Source organism: Dipodomys spectabilis, unplaced genomic scaffold (genome assembly GCF_019054845.1).
Source record: "Dipodomys spectabilis isolate Male_0828 unplaced genomic scaffold, ASM1905484v1 ptg000187l, whole genome shotgun sequence".
Taxonomy (NCBI): Eukaryota; Metazoa; Chordata; class Mammalia; order Rodentia; family Heteromyidae; genus Dipodomys; species Dipodomys spectabilis.
Genome location: NW_024870864.1, coordinates 4,833,425 through 4,856,857, shown reverse-complemented (window position 1 = coordinate 4,856,857; position 23,433 = coordinate 4,833,425). Strand labels below are relative to the sequence as shown.

The following is a 23,433-nucleotide window of genomic DNA, read 5'->3' as shown; positions in this document are numbered from 1 at the left end:
CTCTGAGCCCAGGCACTGTCCCCAAGCGACTTTTGTTCAAGGCTAGCCTCTACCACTTGAGCCACAGCTCTACTTCTGGCTTTTTCTGTGATTTATTGGAGGTAAGAGTCTCATGGGATGGCTTTGAACTGTGATCCTCCAATCTCAGCCTCCTGAGTAGATAGGCTTACAGGCACAAACGACTGTCACCCAGCTAAAAAATAATTTTGAATGAAATGTTTTCCTTAATCTGAAAGTGTTGCTAAAATTATTTCTTTATAGCCTATTTGATTTATAAGCTTTTTAAAATTTGACTTGCTAAGAAGAGTTCTATATTTCTGTCCTCTAAGGTATCATTTGTTTACTTTATAATGCCAAGGTTTAGAGAGTAGTATTTAGATTATCTGTGTCTTTTTTTTCCTAATGAGTGAATCATTTTGCTACCCAAGTTGAGAATATGTAATTATCTACAGAGAGTAGCAATGTGTGAAACCAGGTTGAATCTATGAGAATTTAAGAATATAAAGTTGTTTTATGATTGTCTTTGATGATGTGGGGGAAAATAAACATAAATTTAGATGACTAGAGAATTTTAAAATACCACTTTTGCTGGGTACCAGTGGCTCACATCTATTTTCTTAGCTATTCAGGAGTTTGAGATTGGAATACTGCAGTTCAGAGCCAGCTTGGGCAGGAAAGTATATAAATGACTCTTATTTCCAATTAACCACCCAAAGGTCAGAAGTGGAACTGTGGTTCAAGTGTCATAGTGACAGACAGCCTCAAGCAAAACAGCTCAGGCACAACACTCAAGCCCTGAGTTAAGTACACACACACACAAAAATATGGACCGGGCTGGGAATGTGGCTTGGTGGTAGAGCGCTTGCTTAGCATGCATGAAGCCCTGGATTCCTCAGCACCACATAAACAGAAAAAGCCAGAAGTGGCACTATGGCTCAAGTGCCTCAGTTTTGCTAAGTTGAGCAAAAGAATCTCAGGGACAGTGCCCAGGCCATGAGTTTAAGCCCCAGGTCTGGCAAAAAAAAAAAAAAAAATACCATTTTCATCATTGATTTTTTCAACTTTGTGTCTTATTTGAAGTAAAGCAAACCCTTGAGTTTTATCATCTCTCCTTCCTTTTCTCACTCTTGAATGAGGTCCAAACTGTTAATGAAGAAACACTTGTGAAGAAGGAGATGCAGAGATGTAAATGTCTTAGAAAATGTAGAAGATGATACCCAGGCCTTAACTGTTTCCTGTATTTAGCACAGACTGGAGAGTCAAGGAATAAAGCTTCTAAACCATTACAATGATTGCAGACACTAAAGTGACCATGAAGCTCTGAGCCCAGCAGACAGTCATTACCTGGTTTTGCGCCATTCTGCATGAAGCTGTTTGCTCACTTGCCCCAAGCTAGTAGTAATTTGAGAAAATAACTGGAAAAGGAATTGCAGTAACCCACCTTTATCTGAGGGAGAAATGTCCCATAGATGCCTATCGCACATAGTACCAACCCCTTTCACATATTGTGCTTTTTTTTCTTTTACATTCATATCCTTGATAAAGTTTAACTTACAAACTAGACAAATAAGAAATAGCAATAATGAAGCGGAACAATTACAACAGGAATCCACAATAAAATGTATTTAAACTTTTTGAATTACTTATTTCTACACCATTTTATTTAATATTTGTGTACTATGGTTGTCCATAGAGAAGCAGAATTGTGGCTAGGGAGAGAGACTGTGTCTATTTCTTTCTTCTCTCCACTTTGTTCATAGAATTTTGAAACTCAAAAGTTGGGTGCCTGAAATAAAGTGTATGAACTGTGTGGCAGTGCTGCTAAAACTATATTATTAAGGAAGACACTGTTTAATTGTGCTTCTCAGGTGGAAAAGTTTGGGAAGGCGTTGAACTATGCTGAAGCCGCCCTGTCGTTTATTGAGTGTGGAAATGCAATGGAACAAGGCCCCATGGAATCCAAGTCTCCTTATACCATGTACTCAGAAACAGTGGAGCTCATCAGGCAAGTTCTGCGTAGTGGCTGGGGAGGGGTGGCCACAGGTAAGAATATAAATACTGGGGGGGAAAAAAAAAAACAGAGAAAAGAATGTCAGCCTGCACCATCAGCCATGGAGCATCAGTGTTCATCCCCCCAAATTAATGGATGATTTTGCAGCTTTCATTTGCTCTGCCTGCATGAGGGAGAGCAGGTCCTAGAAGCCCCACCAAAGGAAGAAGCTGTGTCTAAGTGACCTGTGACATACTTGCTTCCTTTCGCTGGAAGCCACAAAGTTGGGACTCATTTCACCTTATGCTGCATTACAAACAATATGGCTTAGTCAAAAACAAAACAAAACACTTAGAATCCCCAGGGGCTGGTGGCTCCTGTATTCCTAGCTACTCAGGAGGATGAGATCTGAGGACTGAGGTTCAAAGCCAGCCTAGGTAGGCAAGTCCTAGTTAATTAACCAGCAAAAAGTCGGAAGTGAGGACGTGGCTCAAGTAATAGAGAACCAGCCTTGAGCAAAAACACTAAGGGACAGCCCCAAGGCCCTGAGTTCAAGGCCCACTACCAGCATGTGCACATGTGCACGTACACATGCATGCACACACACAGACACACATCTTTATTTTAAAATGAAAAACAGACTTAAACAGACACTTCTCTGAAGAAGATATATAAATGGCCAACAGATACCTGAAAATGAGGGAATATCAATATCACTAACCAACAAGGAAACCAAAACCACAATGAAATACAACCTTACCCCATACTAAAAATGGCTAATAGCAAAAAGACTAATGATAAGAAGTGCTGATAAGATGTGGAAATAAGGCAACCCTTGCAAACTAGTGGTGGGAATTTAAAATCATATGGAGGGAAACAGTATGGAGGCTTCTCAAAACATTTTAAAAAATGAGCCTGGTGCCCATGGCTCACACTTATAATCCTAGCTACTCAAGAGGCTGAAAGCTGAAGATCGAAGTTCAAAGCCAGCCCAGGCAGAAAGTCTGTAAGACTCTTATTTCCAATAAACTACTCAGAAAAAGCCAGAAGTGACATTGTGGCTCAAGTGGTAGAGCAGTAGCCTTGAGCACAAAGAGGCTGAGGAATAGCACTTGGGCCCTGAGTTCAAGCCTAGGACTGGCATAAATTAAATAAATTAAATAAATAACTAAATAAATAAAATGGAACTACCGTTATAATCTAGCAATCTCTCTACTAGATATGTATTTAGAGGAAATGAAATCAGTATACCCAAGAGATGTCTACACTCAGATTCACTGTACGCCTATTCACATAGTCAAGAATGGAAACAACCTGGTGTCCTCAGCTGGTGAATGGATAAAGAAAATGTGGAACGTGGGCTGGGAAGGTGGCTCAATGGTAGAGCGCTTGCCTTGCATGCATGAGGCCCTGAGTTCGATTCCTCAGCACCACATAAGCAGAAAAAAAAAAGGCGGAAGTGGCGCTGTGGCTCAAGTGGTAGAGCACTAGCCTTGAGCTGAAGAGCTGAGGGACAGCGCCCAGGCCCAGAGTTCAGGCCCCACGACCGGACTCCCCCCCCCCCCCCCCAAAAAAAAAAATATGTGGAACGTGGACGTAGTAGAATACTATTCAGCCACAAAAGGTACAAAATCCCTCCATTTGCAACACTATGGGTGCAGCTGGAAATGATCATATAAAGTAAAATGAGCCAGGTACAGAAAGACAATTTCTACATGATCTCACTCATGCAGAATATAAAAAAGATGATGTCACAAAAATGGTGGTTAACAGAGTGAGTAGGAGGGAAAGAGGCGCTGGAAGGAGGGACCATTCAGGTGTATGAAAAATACATTCTTAGACCCGCAGTGGATGCTAAACCTACAGGTAGTTAACCCATACATACTGTGTTTGAGGTATACATACACAGGTATAATGTTTAATTTATAAACTAGATATAGTAAAAAATAACACCAGTAATAAAATAGAAAAACTATAATAGTACACCATAGTAAAAGTTATGTGAATTGGATGTCTCTGTCTTAAAAGAGTAAAGACAAAAGAAATCTCTGTCCAGGAACAGTATGCTGACTATAATCCCAGCCTACATGGGAAGTGGAGATCAGAAAAGATAGCAGTTCAAGGCCAGCCAGGCAAAAGTTACTGAGACTTCATTTCAGTAAGCCAGACAGTGGTGTCACGCTTATGATCCCAGCTTTGTGGGAAACTAGGAAGGAGGATCACCATCTGAGGATAGCCTTGGATAAATCCTACCAGCCTTGGGTAAATATGAGAAGCAAAAACAGGCTCAAATGTATGGGAGGCTCTGGTGGTAGAGTACTGTTCTTACACTAGTAAATTGAAGCCCTGCAGCCAATCCTAGTGCTTCCAAATACATACATGCATGCATACACATACATATGTATATGTACATATACATATATACCATATATACCATATATATATATATATATATATATATATATATATCAACTGCAAGTGACTATAGGTAACTGAAACTATGGAAACTAAGACCTCAGCTAAGGAGGCATGACTGGAATCTAAAACCTGACTTCATCTGTGAATATTTCAGGAGTGTTTAACCAAGGAAAGCACTTTGGGGAAAAAGCAGGGAAGCTGTATGGAGATGCCACCCTATGATGCACCATTTTGGATGCTGTTCACTTGTTCTGTTCTAAATCCTGGACACTGCCTCATCCCCCAACCTCAAGACAGGATTTCTGACATGACACTGAGCATGTGTAGCTAGAGATGCTTTTCATAGGCATATCTTTAACAAATCTCTGAAGAATCACTGAGGCAACTCCCTCCAGAAACCAAACTGATAACTTCGGTAATACAGCATCGGATTTTAGCCAGTTGCTAACAGCACGGGATGATGTCTAATACCCATGATGTGAAATAGTTCTTCCTAATACTCACTTGAGACTTTGCCTATTCTGAGATTTTATGCAGCCTAAACTCAGGTGGGTTTTTTCTTATTTGTTTTACAATTATGCATAAAGGTTTCCAGTCATCTTGGGTCATCATCTTTTGGTCCACATTGACCCAAAGAAGCTATGTGGTATTTTTCTCTACTCTCCTTCAGTCAGTAGTTTTCAGCCTTTGAAGTGTCTTCCCAACATCAGAGAACATCTTCAAACAGCATTTCTCAAATATGCCTTGAAGGTCAGCCCTGCCCAGCCATTTTGCTCATTAAAATATTTCCACTCAACCGCCATACTGGCAGTTAGTTCATGCTGTCTTCCCATTTGCCACAGTATTTTCAGCAGAAAAAAAAAAAAGACAGTACAAACCTTTGACATGACTGATGCAATCCTAGAGATCCTCTCATCCTTCCTTAGAGCACAGCGTTGCTTAGATGCCCATACACATGTGGGGAGAAGGAGGCACCAATAAGAACATACCCTAGAGTGCTTTGTGCACAGGGGTTTTGTTGTTGTTTTGGCTAGTTTGTTCATGATACATCCCCAGTCTCTGACACCTACTAAATATTTGAGGACTAAGCAAATGAGCAGGCCTCAAGGCCTTCCAGTGATCTAGAGTGTCACATCTTACTAAAAACATTCACACTTTAAAATGAACAAACCTAACACAAAGCCCGGTGTCAGCAGACAAACCAAGTAGAGCACCTTCTGGGCCCACCAGTGTAAATCACTTTATACAGGTGAAGAACACACTCCTTGTTCTGGAGAGTTCAGAACAAGTACAGGCCCACTATCCAGAAAACCCAGACAAAAAAAATTTACCTGAGTTGGAAAATAGTGTTGATTACAGTCATATGACTACAGGTAATAATGCAATATCAAAAGCCAGCTATCAGTTGCTCACGCCTCTAATCCTAGCATCTCAGAATTGTGCTCCCACACCACCCCAAGCAGACCAATCCTTCATGCTCCATTTCAATTAACCAGTAAGATTCAGGACTGGAGGTAGCCCTCAAGTGGTAAATCACCAGCTGTGAGCAAAGAAGCAGAGTGAGAGCATAAGGCCCTGGGTTCAAGTTCCAGTACTAACACAAAAGAAACAAAAAGTTCTGTTTTCCAAAATACCCGCCAGAGAGTTTTTGAATGTCCTCACCACAAATAAATGATCCATGTGTGAGGTAATCATATGCTAAATTTCCTAACTTGGCCAAGATATACATGTGTTGAAATGTGAATTATACCCGCCTAAATAGGTACAGTTATAAAGTAACAATGTAGAAAAGACACTGATTTTGCCCACTGAAATAGCTGGGAGAGCCAGGAGTGCTAAGCACAGGGGACCACTCACAAGGAAGAGAGCTCTCTCCTTCACCCAAGAGCTCCAGCAGGCAGAGGATCAGTAGGGGGAGAGGGGGTTGCTTTCACAAGCGTGCAGCCTGGTAAGCCTCCTCTTCCACCTCATCTCACTTCATGCAGTACCACGAGGGACCACTTGTGATCCAGTGCCACCAAGTCAGCTGAGCAGACCAAAATCACACCAGGAAAGCTCTGAAAATTAAATTGTTGGAACCAATGTTATTACAGCCCCAAAGTAGCCCAAAACTAGATCTGCTCGCTAAGCCCAAGTAGAGTGAATGTTTGCTAACAGAAGAGATTTGAATAAGAACCAGAACTCTTACCACATCTTTACACGAAAATAAAATTTTTAAAAAAAGAACCAGAAACCCCTAACACAAAGAACCAGAATGTCCAGAGCTTAATAGAAACTCACCAAACCTTGAACCAGTAAAATCACACCTAGAATGAAATATAACAGAATCACCTGATTCCAAGATGAATCAGGCATTGGAATTTTCTGACAAGGATTTTGAAGCAACCATTACAAAAATGCCCCCAATAGACAATTACTTTCCTCTTACAAGACACACAAAAATAGAGATAATCTTGTCAAAGAGGGCAAAGTCTTTTTTAAAAACCCAAATGGAAATTATAAAACTGAAAAAGATAACAGAAACAAAACAAAATCACTGCTGTACTCAGTAAGGAGTAGAAATAAAGAGGGTGAAATCAACAAAGTTGAGAACAGAAAGTAGAATTTACCTGATCTGAACAACAGAGGAAAGAGGCTAAAAAGAAAGAATAGATGCTCCAACATCACCTTAGTCTGCTTTTTGCTGCTATAACAAAATATCACAGATTGGGTAAATGATAAGCAATAGAAATTTGATCCTTAGTTCTGGAGGTTGGAAGTTCAAGAGCATTTGCTGGCCTCTGGTGAGGGTTTTCATGCTACATCAAAACATGGAGGAAAGGTTGGGCTGGGAATGTGGCTTAGTGGTACAGTGCTTGCCTAGCATTCATGAAGCCCTGGGTTCAATTCCTTAGTACCACTTAAACAGAAGAAGCCAGAAGTGGCGCTGTGGCTCAAGTGGTAGAGTACTAGCCTTGAGCAAAAGAAGCTCAGGCACAGTGCTCAGGCCCTGAGTTCAAGCCCCAGGACTGGCAAAAAAAACAAACCCAAAAACTTGGAGGAAAGGCAATCAAGAACAGAGAGAAAGTTGCTACACACTCATCCTTTTCATCAAGACTCACTCATTCAATAACTAATGTATGCCCACAATAATAGCATTAATTCCTTAGGAGAAGAAAGCTACTTTAAACTTCCCACTACCAAATATTGTTATGTTGCATACTGAGCTTCCAAGATATTGAGGGCCACATTCAAACCACGGCAAACACAGTAACAAAAGATACAATTTTTATGTCATTGGAAACCCAGGACTGGAAAAAAAATAGTAGACAAAGAGAATATTCAAAAAAATGACAGCTGAAAGTTATTAAATCAGACATAAACCTACAGATTCAAGAAGCCAAGAAAAAACAGATAGGATAAATCTAAAGAAGCCTATGCTAGAACATATCCTAACTACACTTCTGAAAAACAAACACAGAGCAAAATTCCTGAAAGCTGCCAAGGAGATAGGGCACGTTGCCAATGAGAACTCACTGATTTAAATGACCACAGACTTCTCTGAAACTGTAGAGGCCAGAAGTGGGTGGTGTGGCATTTCCCAAGTGTGAAAGAATGACCTGTCACGCTATGGACTGTGGATTTGGCAGAACTATTGTCCAAGAATGAAGAGAAATAAAAATATTCTCAGTATCTGTCTCTAACAGACTCCCGCTTAGAGATTGGCACCTGTAGAAACTTCCTCAATTAAAGGAAATGTCAGAAGAAGGAGCTCAGAGCATCAAAGTAGAAAGAACAGTAATATAAATACATATAAGAAATGATCCACCTCTTGAGTTTTATAAATCATATATGATGAATGAAATAACAATTATACCACCATTTGATTACCAATGTAGTGTCATTTAAAAGTAGTCAGGGTTTCTGCACTTCACTCAAAGTAGTAACATGTTGATATCAGTCGTTTGTTAAATCACTGTTCTAGAGATACATAACCTATACATATATGTATGTACAGAGAGATACACTTTAAAACCTACAGATCTGTACACTGCAGAATTAAGAATGATAATGGTACTTAAATCAAGCAATTTGCATGAAGCCAAAATTATCTTAGTTTTATTTTTTTATATTTTTATTATGAAAATACTGTACAGAGGAGTTACAATTATATGGGCAAGATAATGAGTACATTTCTTATCAAGCATTGTTGCTTCCTCCATTGTTTCCTCTTCCTATCCCTTCCCATATCTTGCTCCCACCCCCCTTTCACCCCCCTCCCCACCAAAGTTGTAAAGTTCGTTTTTCAACATTTAGTTTTAGTTTTTATAAAATTCTCTGAGATAATCTGTACAACAAGGCTAGATGATTCCAGTGCTGTTCTTATTTTACAGATAAGTAAATAAGGGCTTCGACTTGTTAATACATTTACCTAAACTCTCATACTAATAAGTATGCTAAGCTAGGATTTGAACATAGAACCCTCTAGCCATTGCACACTGAGTCAGCCCATAGAAGACCTAGTATGTTAGTAGGAAAAAACAGGGGCCTCAGTCTCCCTAGCTCAAAGAAGTAAACAGAATTAAATGCAGTCTCTAAAAGCCCCTAGTTCCTCATTGCCCAGGTCTGAAGAAAATATATAGAGAGATTCAAAATGTATGCAGAACGCTGGGCTTTGGTGACTCACACCTGTAATCCTAGCTACTCAGGAAGCTAAGATCTGAGGATCATAGTCCAAAGCCAGCCCGGGCAGAAAAGTCTGTAAGACTCTCATCTCCAGTTAACCACCAGAAAACCAGAAGTGGCGCTGTGGCTCAAGTGGTAGAGCGCTCACCTTGAGCTAAAGAGCTCAGGGACAGCGCCCAGGCCTAGAGTTCAAGCCCCACAACGGACAAAAAAAAACAAATATGGCAATCACTTAAGCTGCCCTCAGAGTAAGTGTTACAGAACAGAGTGGTAAATGGAACATCTGTCTGAGCCCACAGGTGGAAATCTCTAGAAGAATTGAACTTTGCCTCCATCTGTCAGCCTCTTGGATGTAAATCAAAATTTAGAAAATTGGACATGTTATCATATACTCAAATAGTTCTTGGGTTCGGATCACTCCTGACAATCTTTAGCATTTGAACTTGTGTTATTTAAAGAGAAGAAAGTCATTTTATTCTTGTCATATTGATAGTGTCATGGCTGAGGAAAATAGAGTGACATCAGGTAGCTTTTTAGAAAGAATAATCAGCCAGGTGTGGTAGTACACACCTGTAATCCTAGCTACAGGGGTGGCAGAGGCAGGAGAATCATGACTTCAAGGCTAGCCCAGACCAAGTTAGTGAGACCCTATCTCAAAACCTAAATACAAGCAAGGCACTGGTGGCTCACACCTGTAATCCTAGTTCCTTAGGAGCCTAAGATTCTTGGTTCGAAGCCAGCCTGGGCAGGACACTCTGTGAGACTCTTATCTCAATAATCTACTCAAAAGAACCAGAAGTAGTGCTGTGATTCAAGTGGTAGAGTGCTCACCTTGAGCAAAAGAAGCTCAGAGACAGCACCCAGGTCCAGAGTTCAAACCCCAGGACCAGAGGGGCTCTGAGGACCAGAGCTCTGAGTTGAAGCTCCATGACCAACAGAAAACATGTTGGGGGGTGCGGGGGCTGGGGGAGCTAAAGGTGTGACTCATGAGGCGGATTGCTTATATAAGGCCCTGGATTCAATCCCCAGACAGAGGTCAAGTTCTGAAAGTTCATGCCCGTAATCCTAACTATTCAAGAGCCTGAGACCTTGAAGGATCTCACTTTGAAGCCAGCCTGAGCAGTAAAGTCCATGAGACTTCATCTCCAATTAACCAGCAAAAAAACAACAGAACTGAAGTCCTGGCTCAAGTGGTAGAGCTCCAACCATGAGTGAAAAACTGAAGGGAGATCACAAGGCTCTGAGTTCAAACCCCAGTACTAGATACACACACACACACACACACACACACACACAGAGTATTTTTTTAAACTCCTCTGTTGTTTTGGTTTTTCAGGTATGCTATGAGACTGAAAACTCACTCAGGCCCCAATGCCACTCCTGAGGACAAACAACTAGCTGCATTGTGGTGAGTGTAACCTCCCAGCTCATGAGAGTAACCATGCCTCTGAGTCACTGGCCAGCCAGGTGCTGAAATGCAGGCTGTTTTCCTGGTATTTCTAACTTACAAAGCTCTGTGTAGTTCTAACAGCCAACAACAATCTAGGCCATTTTTGCTGCAGTGCCACACATGAACAGAATTCACAGTGATTGAAAACTGACAGGTTGGTTATGCAGGGATAGTTTGTTGTTGTTGTTGTTCCTGTACGTGTGCCTGTGTTTTAAAATCAGGTAGGTCCCAGTTAAAGTCATTTGAATGGGAGTTGTGCCAAATGGAATTTTTACTGTGTGTAACAGTTGAGATGCAATCTAAATAACTCATATGTTGCTTAACTGGTAGATTCGTAGGAATGAAAACAGATGACTCACTATGTTCTCCATACATTAAACCAAGAAGAGCTTGCTTATACTTGGATAATACAATGTTTTTGTTAATGTTAGCCAATATATATGTTTCTTTTCCTGCGGCTTATAATGATTCCATTGGTAACAGTTATTCTCAATGGTATTTCTTTGGGTCACCTCAACCCTCTCCAAAACACAAAGACACCTTGCTATTGGTTCTACCTGTCAAAGATATCCAAAACTTTTTGCTCTCTGAAGGTTCCGTGAGTTCTAGAAGCTAATCTGTGAATTGAAGAGTCAAATGGAGTCTCCAAAAATATAATAAAGACCAAAGAGAAGCATCTGGGGTTGTTTCACATGCCACAGCTGGAACCTGGAGAGTTAAGAGCAGACTATTAAGTTGTGTTTCGTACGTTGATATACCAACATGTCACCCAGATCTCACTCAGTTAATAACTATGAGTAATTATGAGTTAAGAAGGGCCAAGGAAGTGAGGATGAGTTTCAGGAAATGCTACCTGTGCCATTGTCTTTACTGAAGTATCATGTTAGAATAAGTTAATGACAGTAATGAGTATTCTACTAGAATACAAACATGTAAATGATGTAGAAAATAACTTAATGAAACTATTCTCAGCATAGTGTTGCTAGTACTTATAATGCACTTTCATTGAGATAATTATAGACTAGTAAAGTGTCTGTCCTATGAGCAAATCCAGTAGCTTCCCCAGGAAGCAGTGGAAGCTATGTGCTCCAGCTTCCTCATGCCTCTGGTGGACAGAGACTGCCCTCTAGTGGTAGACAAACAAAGCAGCCAGACCTGTTCCCAACAAAGAAGCCTTGGAGCTACTACACAATAATCTAGTGGTATGTGTATTTAGGGAGTACTTCCTTGGAATTTTGGAGTACATTTTTGAAAAAAAGGAATGTCAGATACTCACTGACATATGTTCAATGAAATACATAAATATGGTGTAGATGTGCACAACAAGTAGCTAGTGCTCTAGAATAACAAGCTTATGAAAGACACACTTTTCTGTCTTGCTCATTTTTCCTCTTCTGTTACAGTTACCGATGTCTGGCTCTCCTCTACTGGCGGATGTTTCGACTCAAAAGGGACCATGCTGTGAAGTATTCAAAAGCACTTATTGACTATTTTAAGGTACCTTCTGATAGAGGGGTAGCCTGGCTCCTTGGGTTCCGTTGATTCCCTGTTAGAGAAAGCATTTGAATCCATTGCTTTAGGGTCCCCTCTGGCCTTTATAATAACCCTATTTATAACATACTTTGGCTTTTAGGGCTCAGTACCCCGTCAGTTTATTTTTAATCTATATTGCAAAGTGAGCTTGAAGCTAAGCAGTCATTTTTGGGAACCTCTAGATGTCTTCTCTGTTTATCTATAAAAACGCTACTCAACATTACTCTCGATTCCTTTTGTCCAATTGTCACTTCTTCTGGGTTTCTGATGAGCAGGGTAGGTTGGAGGTCTCCAGGGCTCTGTTCAGCATATGGCCTCATAGTACTTTTGCTGAGCCAACTAGATGGCTTTCTGGTCCATTGACCATCTGTGTCATAATGACAAGAGCTGTCATAAAGCCCTTAAGAGTCATATTAAAAGAGCTATTACCATTAAGACAAATGCTTGACTGCCAGGCTCCAGTGATCCACCTCTATAATCTAGCTACTCAGGAGGCTGAGATCTGAGAACTGCAGTTCACAGCCAGCCTGAACCAGAAAGAACATGAAACTCTTATCTCTAATTAGCCACCAAAATGCTAGAAGTGGAGCTTCAGCTCAAGTGGTTAGAGCACTAGCCTTAGGCAATACTGCTCAGGGACAGCACCCAGGCCCTGAGTTCAAGCCCTAGGACCAGAACCAGAGAGGAAGGGAGAAAGGAAGAGGAGGGAGGGAGGGAAGGAGGTAAGAAAACACCATAATGAAACCTTTTGTACAATTAATATATGCTAATAAAAATAATTAAGATAAAATATACTCTCAGTGATTTTTCAGGCATATTTCTTATCTTTCTTTCTTTTAGGCAGTATTGACAGTAGTGACCTCATGCTTGCTAGTCAGGCACACTGCCACTTGAGCCATACCCACGGCACTTTTTGTTTTAGTTATTTTTCAAGTAGCATTTCTTTTTTTTTTTTTTTTTTTGTCGGTAATGGGGCCTGAACTCTGGGCCTGGGTGCTGTCCCTCAGCTCTTCAGCTCAAGGCGAGCACTCTATCACTTGAGCCACAGCACCACTTCCAGCTTCTTCTTCTTATGTGGTGCTGAGGAATCGAACCTAGGGCCTTATGCGTGCAAGGCAAGCACTCTACCCCTGAGCCGCCTTTGCCCAGCCTCAGATTTCAGTCTTCCTACCTAGGCCTGCCACATTGCTAGGTAGGCCCTCCCATGCCTAACTTTTTGTTGAGTTGAGGGTCTTCTTAGCCTTCTAGGACTGGCCTTGAAACACAGGATTGCAGATGTGAGCCACCCTCTGGGCCATTATTCTTAATTACAGTCACCATTCTGTGCAATAAACCTCTAGAACTTATCCTTCCTAACAGTTTTTGCACCCATGAAGTACCTGCACATTGAGCAAAGTTTCACAGGCTATTTTAATCAAGTTCAGGAACTGAAAACTAAAATTACATTTTAGATCTAGGGAATGTTTCATCAGTGCAGAGTCTCTGGAAAGGAGACTTTGTTCCAACCAGTGTTGGTTTTTGTTTTGGTGTGGGGCTTCTGTCCACAATAGAGGAAGTGCCTGAGGGCTTGTCTTACCCTTCACCTCCTTTTCTGGCTGCCTTCAGCCTCCACACTCACATTCCCTCCTTGTTCTTACACCCAGTCATCCTCTGTGTAGACCATATTGTGAGAGCCCTAAACAGTGCAAGCAAAGTAATGGAGTTTATAGTGCTCCCCTCCGCCCCCCCCCCCACCCAAACATGTGGATAGCATTTGGGCAGGAAAGAGAAAATGGTATCCTCTACTAAGAAAGTCCACTTTCTTGTTCACCTCAAAACATGTCATTCTTTGACAGGTAAAAATGTGTTTTATAGCTCTACCTTGTGTTTATGCCTTGTGGGGGTACCTTGGAGTCCTCAAAGGCCATTTCTGGCCATTTTGCCAATTCCTACACTAAAACCAAAGGAAAATAATCATCACTTCATGAAGTGATGTAAAGCAAAGGAATGCGCTGTGGGATGGGTGGTGAGGGAGAACCAGGCTAAGACTATTTTCTTGTCTTTGGAAGAGAAAGTTCACTAAGCGCCACAAAATTATTTCCCTTGATACACCTGCAGGCATCAGTTCACAAAAGCAATATCTGCCCTCAGAAACCTTACTGTGTATCCAGCAACTTCCCTTGCTAAGGGAAAGCTTTCTTTGAGGTTTCTTTTTTTTTTTTCCTCTGTGTTTTCTTGACTAGTTTTTATTTATTGTTTGGCTGGTATGGTTTTCTTTTTTGTTTCTTTACATTGCTGAGGATTGAACCCAAGGGCTCACATATTGAACCCCTAAATCTCTGAGGCTAACATCCATTCCATGAAACAAAACATCCAAAATCAAAACGCCTAAATGAGAAGTTTTGAATATCCTGTCTGTTAAGGAAATGTATTTTAATCTATTCCGATGGGAATATTTTAGAGTGATTTTCAGCTAATGTTAAATTGAGACTCCTTTGTACGATTGCTTAAAGATATATATTTTTAGGGGGGGGGGTGTCCGGTCGTGGGGCCTGAACTCTGGGCCTGGGCGCTGTCCCTCAGCTCTTCAGCTCAAGGCTAGCACTCTACCACTTGAGCCACAGCACCACTTCCGGCTTTTTTCTTTTTGCTTATGTGGTACTAAGGAATCGAACCCAGGACCTCAGGCATGCAAGGCAAGCTCTCTACCACTGAGCCACCTTCCCAGCCCTTAAAGATATTTTTTTAATGAATGGTTTTAATGAAGAGGAATACTTTCAAATTTCATAAGGTGGAACAATAGAATTTCCAGCAGTAAATAAATGTCTATCAACAGTTTTGGCAAATAATCCCTAAACTTAAATAAGCCATACACTGTGGGAAAGGGGCAGCTCTTGGTCACTGCTCCTGCTCAGAAAAGTTAGACTAATTTACAAAACAACTGGACTAGTTCAGAATTCAATAGGTCCTCAGTATTAGGATTTAATTTAGTATCTGAAATTTGTATATGAAAATCCAGGAGAGCTCTTCCTCACCTGATGGAGCCCCCGCAAGCCAGGCAGCCTCCAGACAGAGAGTAAAATAGCCTTGGGGTTGCAGCTCTCCAGACTCAATTTCTGTGAATCTGCATCTGTCAGGGTCTTGTATGACCTTAGGCAGGTGACACTCACTGTCCACGTTTTCATCTTCCCGCAGAATTCATCAAAAGCCTCCCAAGCCCCATCTCCATGGGGTGCCAGTGGAAAGTAAGTCACTTGTCCATCCCTCCACCCCACCCCACCCCATGCATGCTGCTCCAGTGTCCTGCAGGGCTGCCCCACCTCACCTGCTCCCAACCTCTCCACTCTGCTTTTTCTACCTCTCCCTTTCCAGGAGCACTGGAACCCCATCCCCCATGTCTCCCAACCCCTCTCCCACCAGCTCCGTGGGGTCTCAGGGCAGCCTCTCCAGCAGCAATGCCCTGTCCCCGTCGACCATCGTTAGCATCCCCCACCGCATTCACCAGATGGCTGCCAATCACGTCAGCATCACCAACAGCATCCTCCACAGCTATGACTACTGGGAGATGGCTGACAACCTGGCCAAGGAGAACAGAGGTATGTATAGGGCGGAGTGGGGGAGAGAGGGGGGTTCCTATCAAAGCATGCTGATCCAACTAGGCTTGGGAAGTCACTTAACCCCTGGTCTGTCACTGCCCCAGTGGTCAGGGCTATGGAAGGGAAAAGAGGAAGAGCTGTCTCCTAGTGCATGAAACCTTCTTGACCTCTCCCCTCCCTCAGGACACCCTGTGTCTTTATCTCCCTTCATGCCTCCTGTGGAAGTGTGTATCCAGTAGATTAAATATAGATGCAGATGTATCCTATATAGATACAGATGTAGTTGAAAGTGTAGATGTACACAAGTATGTTCTGTTTAGACAATGAGCTCCTTGAAAGCAGAGGTTATATTTCATTCACATTTGTTCTCCCGAGATCTACTCTAGAACACAGGGCTCCAAAATATCAAATACATGAATGAATCAATGCATCAGTGAATGAATTCTAGCTCTTTGTCAATTGTTAACTGGCCTTGATAGCAATGTCTGTAATCCCAGCGTTTAGGAGGCTGGGCAAGAAGTCTGTGAGTTCCAGGCTAGCCTAGGCTACACAATGAGATGCCAAAAGAAAAAAAAAGTCAGCAGCCTACCACTGACAAGAGATTTTTTTTTCAAGTAGCAGTAAGTTATACTGCATTGTAAATAATGTTTGACTTGCAGGTAAAAAAAGAAATAAGGCATACTTACTGTGTCTAAATTTATGCAGCTATAGAAAAAAAAGTTTTTAAATTATCAAGCAATTGTATCATCAGGAAATTGCTGTTAACATTCTACTTAAGTATCTTCTAGTCTTTCTTCTCCAAATATGCATGGCTTTTACCAAAGTAATATGATCATGTGCATACATTTTATATCCTATCTTTTTTTCATTGAACATTATATCAGGCATTTTCTTATATCACTCATTATTGCAGAACACCCTTTTTTAGGCTTCTGAAGTATTATTAGTGTGATGGTTACATAATTGCGAAGTACAGTGACTTCTCAAACCAGCACCCAGACAATTATCTCTAGCATTTTCTACTGACACATAAAGTTATACCAGCTATTTTTACATAAATCACTATCCATTTTTCTGTCTTTCATTACTTTGAGATATAATCATTATTCACATTAGAATACTCTTCCAAGTGTTTTCATGAATGCATAGAAAACCCACACTGGGGCTGGGAAGGTGGCTCAGTGGTAGAGTGCTTGCCTTGCATGCATGAGGCCCTGGGTTCGATTCCTCAGCACCACATAAGCAAAAAGAAAAAAGACAGAAGTGGCGCTGTGGCTCAAGTGGTAGAGCGCTAGCCTTGAGCTGAAGAGCTGAGGGACAGCGCCCAGGCCCAGATTTCAGGCCCCACGACCAGACCCCCCCCCCCCAAAAAAAAAAAAGAAAATGCACACTGGATTACACTACATATAAATATACACACCTGTACCACATGTACACTATGCACTTTTCATTTCAGAAGACACAGCTAAGTCTTTTCTTTTTTTTTTTTTTTGTCGGCCGTGGGGCTTGAACTCTGGGCCTAGGCGCTGTCCCTCAGCTCTTCAGCTCAAGGCGAGCGCACTACCACTTGAGCTACAGCGCCACTAAGTCTTTTCTTTATATGTTGATTGTTATTGAATCCAGGATCTCACACATGTTAACACTCTCTACCACTGAGCCACATCCTGAGCCTTCTTTCCATGTTAGTAAACACATCATCATTTTTATTCCTCCTGATTCTTTTTTGAAATATGGTTTTATTGTTATTATTAAGCTGTTATACAGAGGGGTTTCCATTTCATAAGTTGGGTAATGAGTATTTTCATGCAAACTTCAGGTTGATATGTCTGATGGCATTCTTGGGAGGCAGTTACAGAAGTAGAATTGGAGAGAAAGGTAGAGCACTTGACTATCAATTATGCACTCAATCCTCAGGACCACCAGGAAAAAAAAATAGAGAATTTTGGGGTGAAGAGGTTATAGATGCTTTTTCTGCATCTTGATCTTACCTTTTTTATTTTCTTCTGAACCATTATGCAGCATTATTACTGTCCTTCCACACCAGCAAATCAGCTCGCCCCCAGGCCATGCAATGATAATTATGCGTGCCTGTGATAACACAGAGTGGATGGCCCAGATGGATTCTGAGTCCCCAAAGGTGGTACATCCTAAAAGCCCATCCTAAAAGTCCCAGGCCATGAGGAGAATCTTGCCAGAGGAACTAGCATAGAAGAGGATTCTGAAAAGCACATCAAAATTGAGCAGCCAAGAGGGGTGAGATGGGTTTCTCCAGTGGACAGAGCAGAAAGGAAATAGACACATCTACTTTGGGAGAGCAAGTCCAGCTCCCTATGGCATTACCAGTCACTTGTTAAATATCTCTTACCAGAGGGCTCAGTGCCACGTGTCCAGTGCAGACTCAGCAGCTCCTCCTCCTCTGCCTAGATTCCCTCCCTCCCACAACCCCCTGCCATGGGGAATCTTCCCTGACCCTCTCTTTTCTTTTTTTTTTTTTTTTTTGTCGGTCGTGGGGCTTGAACTCTGGGCCTGGGCGCTGTCCCTCAGCTCTTCAGCTCAAGGCGAGCTCTCTACCACTTGAGCTACAGCGCCAGTTCCGGTTTTCTGGTGGTTTATTGGAGATAAGAGTCTCATGGTCTCTCCTGCCCGGGCTGGCTTTGAACCGCAATCCTCAGATCTCAGCCTCCTGAGTAGCTAGGATTACAGGCGTGAGCCACCAGCGCCCGGCGCTCTCTGCCTTTTCCTAGCAGGACATTATTCAGTGTGCACCTTAGTATCTTGGAAAAACTTGTTTTGGACACTAGGTCTATTATTCAGTGAGGTCTCTCCCCACCCCCATGACAGCATGAACCTGTCTCTATCAGCTACTAAACTGCGATGTAGAGAGAAGAGTCCAAACATGACTCACCTTGGCATCCTCCCCTCCACCTACAGAGTACCTTGGTGTAACAGTCGATGTTTAACGAAAGGACAAACCCAGAAGAACATCAAATGCTAGAAGTTGACCTCAGTAGAGATAGATGCCTCCCCTCCTCCAGACTCTGAATTTCCCCGGCCATCCTGGAGCTCTCATGCCTTGGACTCATTCCAGGAGCTCAGCACAGGCCACAGTTGACCACAGAACAAGGGTGACAAAGCCACGTTGACATTCAGGGTGGGAAGCACTACTGTATGGCGAGAGTGTGGTCTAAACATACAGGTCTTTTGGCACTATTCATTTGGATTCAAAATGGCAGGTACCATTTATTCATGTATTAGTTTATTTGGATTTAGGATGACTCTTGGACCTTCTTTTGTTCGAGGAGATGCTAAAAGCACAGGATGAATCAGAAAGCCTTTGCTTTCTATAGAGATCATGAATAGAATTCTTTCTGAAGTCGTTCAGGTCCTGACTTACAGATAGGACAGATACCTTACACATGTTCAGTGCTCTTAACAGCGCTCGCTCTCTTTCTCTCTCTGTGTCCCTAGAATTCTTCAATGACCTGGATTTGCTCATGGGACCGGTCACCCTGCACAGCAGCATGGAGCACCTGGTGCAGTACTCCCAGCAGGGTCTGCACTGGCTGAGGAATAGCACCCACTTGTCCTAGGCACCTCGTCCTCCAGCCAGGTGCTCAGTCCTGTCCATGGATGGCTCACTATCTCGGGACACTGTGCTATTGAAATTGCCAGCCACAGCATTTATCAAACTGCAGTGAATGTGTCCTCCACATCAAAACAATGGTCTTTTTCCAGGGCATGTGTGTTTGTACATGTGGGTGTAATGAGAAGCTGCCTGTGTATGTGTGTAAGATACACAGCTCTTCCGAACACGTTCTCCTTAGCTAGTTTCCATCATGCCAGGCTAGACATGAGCAGAGGTCCCTGGTGAGAGGAAAGACCCACATTACATGCACACTCATGTTCACACTCTTTCTTCCTTTTCCAATGCTGAATCATGACGTCTTAGAAAGTCCAACCAAAATCTCATGGGTTAGTTAACCAGGTGCAGTGCAGCACACAGAAAACTTAACTGCCAGTTAAGTTGAAACCTAGCTCTTACCTTATTGATTACTTTCAGTATTAATATACTCTTTCCCAATTATTTTTTATCAGTGTGTATTAATGGGTAATTGAGTAATGAAAACAAGTCAGTTATTTTTGTGCCAGATGTTTACTAGATTGCATGTAACCAAATACCTAGCCCATCCTCCAATACCTTCTTCCCATCCAGCATTATTCTCCGCTAAACACATTATAAGCAAGTGCACCAATTCCCACAAGCCTTCTTACCCTTGCCCAAATAATATGAAAATGGCACCACCATCTGGTCAATTTAACCCACATGAAAGCAACAATGACTATTGGGAGCTCAGTTCAAAGTTGAAATCTACACCTGTGACAAGCCTTCCAGGCACATTCATTTCCTCCTCCTGCCACTGTGACTGTGGCTGGAGAGCCACGTGGCCTTTACCGCAGTGTGTTCCAAGTCTTTTCTTTCCATGGTAGCTTTCTTGCCACTTTTCTTGGGCCAATAAGGACATTGTCTAGAATGTCCATTGCTAGTGGTCTACCTGTTGCTTCTCAGGCTGAGAGCTCTTGGCCATCCTAATGCTGTCTGATCTTCACATTCCTGTAGAATGTACTACAGGCCTTTGATTCATTTTGATTTGGAGATATTTTTCAGGCTTTCATTAATAAGCTGCTGATAGTGCAAGGGAAATTGTTCCTGCAATTTTTGTGATTCTGTTTAGAGAAGCAGCAACCAGAGCACCCTGTGCTTAGACCTTGGGTCCCTGGTATGCGTCTGTTTGCATCTTGCCCTTGCCTCTTTCCTTTTTTCCTTTCCATTCTTTTCCTTTCCCTTTCTTTGCTTTCTTCCCTTTTGAATTACGTTTACATTTTAGTTTTTTTAACATCTCGTTTACAGTTTTTGTCTCATTTATTTGTTTTATAATGTTTTGTCATACCCTAGATTTAGTTTTCTTGTTAAATGTATTTGGATAAAAAATATTGGTAAGAAGGAAACAACTCCTGCAAAAAGAGGGTGCGCCATACCACACTTTAAAACTAAAACTAACATCCTTGAGTTACTTGACAGGATTGTAGCAGGTCAGTGTGAAAAGACAGGTAACACAATCTCTGGGACAATGTACTGTTCAAGGTGGTAGAGACACAAAGTGTGTGTGATCCCTGCTGGTAGAGCTCACTACATCCTTATGTTTGGATACAATGTTCACATTTTTGTCAGCCTGGTCTGTAGATGGCAAATAAGATGACTGGGATTCCTCTGCTCTAAGTACGGATTCAAAACTGTGCAGATGATAGAGCAATTGGTGATTTGAGATTAATTGACAATGAGCGAATGAAAGCTTTGTGAAATTCTCATTTGGCTTTGACCTTAATGCACGTGAGAATATTAACAGTACAAGTTGAGTGATCCTTATCCAAAATACTTGGGACCAGAATTGGTTTTAGATGTCAGATTTGTTTCTGAGTTTGGAACATTCACATTAATAAAGAGTTATCTTGGGGATGGGTCTCTAATGGAAATCAGTTATGTTGTATATGCTCCTAGGCACATGACCAGGAAGTAATTTTATATGCTGTTTCTGCATTGTAGCTGAGACTCATCACATGAGGTCAGGAGTGAAACTTACCACTTAGGACATCATATTGATGTCCAGAATGTTCTAGATTCTGGAGCATTTGGGATTTGGGAATTTTAGGGATACTCAGTCTACATTTCCATTTATACAAGTGAGGCTCTTTTCATCTCCCTTAGTTAGCTAAGTTCAGGATCCATCTTACATTGGAAATTGGAATCTACTTAAGAAACTTGGAATCAGGTATGTACAGCAGAACTGAGACTTTGTTCTACTTACCCTTGTTGGAATTCTCACCTAAACAGTTGGCCCTAGGTGTCTGCCACGCATCCCTGGAGAGGTTTTCTGGTCTTGTCTGTCCTTAAAGTGTCAGACTTTATTGTGGCATCCATGTTAGCCTGCCTAAGAAGCCCCATATAAGGCTGAAGACCTGCGCTTCCAACAGAACTACAAACTGGTCCTTTCAGGGGATGGTCAGAGCATGGGATCCTACCCATGTTTCTCACTTCATCTGTAGAACATGATGGGCTGCACTTTTTGATGAGTTTGGCATAATCTGTTTGGATCCAGAACCGTCTCCTGAATATGGCTTGTGAAAGTCAGTCATATCTCATCCCTTTTCATCAGTTGGGTACCAAGTTGAAACTTTTTTGGTGTGTTTTCTGATTATAAAACTGATAGCTCTTTATGGTTAAAAATTCAAACAAGGCAGAAAGTCTAAGACTTTGATTGTCTCAGTCAGCTGAAACAGCCATAGCACACATTTGATATATATCCTTCCAGAAACATCACATTTTCACATACAGTGCTCATTTGGACTTCTCAGGATGCGTTCTTGCCTGAGGAGTTGAACCAAGTTCAGCTGACCTGGTGTGCTATAACTTGACAAAAGAATGCTATCCTGTCACATGCTCCGATTTTTTTGTGAAAGAGAGCAGCCCAAGTAGATCAGATGTTGACATCAGGCACCACTCTCCACACAGATCAGATGCATGTGCAAAACTGTGCTGAGAAATAGAGAGAGAGAGAGAGAGAGGTTTGTTTAAAAAAAGAAAAAAAGCTTCTGAAAACTTTCACGTTGCAAATGGATGATGCTTGGACCTACTATCTAAAGAGGAATGTACCAGAAAAATAATCTGAAAGAGCTGAAAAACTTACATACTAGGCTGAACACACAGAATGCAATGCAGGGAGACTTTCTGCACTAAAACCAATTCTAGTATTCCAACAACGATGTTCTGGCGCCCATACATAATATACACAGTTTGTATAAATGCATTCATTTAAAAATATATATGTACAATACAGCTAACATGGAACTGTAGTATGCCTGACAGATATTACTAGTGCCTAATATTGAGTATATGTCACTGCGTGTTCATGTCACCTTGGAAGTGCAGTCATTGTTACAAAACGAATCAGTGCAGCAACATTATTTATGAACCACACCTTTGAAACTGTGCAGTAGCATATACATATATATTTTTAAATAACATTTTTCACAGTTTTCCAGAGTTGCTGTTGAAATCTGTATCACCAAAAAAAAAAAAAAAGCAAGATTTTTTTAATGATGTAGACGCTCTTCAGACCCAGTAACCTGCGTGTGATTTCCTGTTTGTAGATACCCAAGAGACTTCAGCAGTCACCGGCCTTAATGCATGTACAGGATATTATTGTGACTTAATTTATCTGCAGTTTTTAATCCATGTGAAATTGGAATTTATAAATGGACTTGGATTAAATATGTCTGCCTTTCTAAGGTTGCAAATGTTACATTAAATGATTTATGTTGTACATGAGAGAAATTGAGTTGTATGTTTAAGAAAAATTGTCCACCAATTCTGTGACTATTTTACAAGGAAACTTGAGAATTTAAATAGGCTCACATCAGCATTTGTTTTCCAGCTATCTTTATCTATTTGTTTTCCAGTATCTTTAAAAGCAACTTCCTTGTTTCACAAACATTTCCAAAATGCCTTCTTGGATTATCTTTGCAAAGTCTGATGGAAAGAAAAGTAGGTTTTTCTTCCATATAACTATAGCTTAGAATTTGCCTTTTCCATGTCTTAATACACACACACACACACACACACACACACACACACACACACACAGGGGAGGGGGAGGGGGAAGGTAGGCACTCTAGTGTCTGAGAACACTCTGAATAGGAAGCTTGAGACTTTCATATTGGTGACTACGTGTGTGCCTGTTGAACCT

General features: G+C 41.6%; 1 protein-coding gene across 2 annotated transcripts in view; it reads left to right on the top strand.

The window, feature by feature from the left end:
- The window catches only part of Aff3 (AF4/FMR2 family member 3), a 548,149-nt gene extending 525,007 nt beyond the window's left edge, over positions 1 to 23,142 (top strand). For both annotated transcript variants that reach the window (XM_042695394.1, XM_042695393.1), the window contains exons 17-22: positions 1,869 to 2,005; positions 10,410 to 10,481; positions 11,927 to 12,020; positions 15,231 to 15,280; positions 15,408 to 15,631; positions 19,100 to 23,142. In XM_042695394.1, the coding sequence (XP_042551328.1) occupies positions 1,869 to 2,005; positions 10,410 to 10,481; positions 11,927 to 12,020; positions 15,231 to 15,280; positions 15,408 to 15,631; positions 19,100 to 19,221 (699 nt within the window). In that variant the 3' untranslated portion in view covers positions 19,222 to 23,142. The remainder of the gene's footprint in view (positions 1 to 1,868; positions 2,006 to 10,409; positions 10,482 to 11,926; positions 12,021 to 15,230; positions 15,281 to 15,407; positions 15,632 to 19,099) is intronic.
- The last annotated feature ends 291 nt before the right edge of the window (positions 23,143 to 23,433 follow it).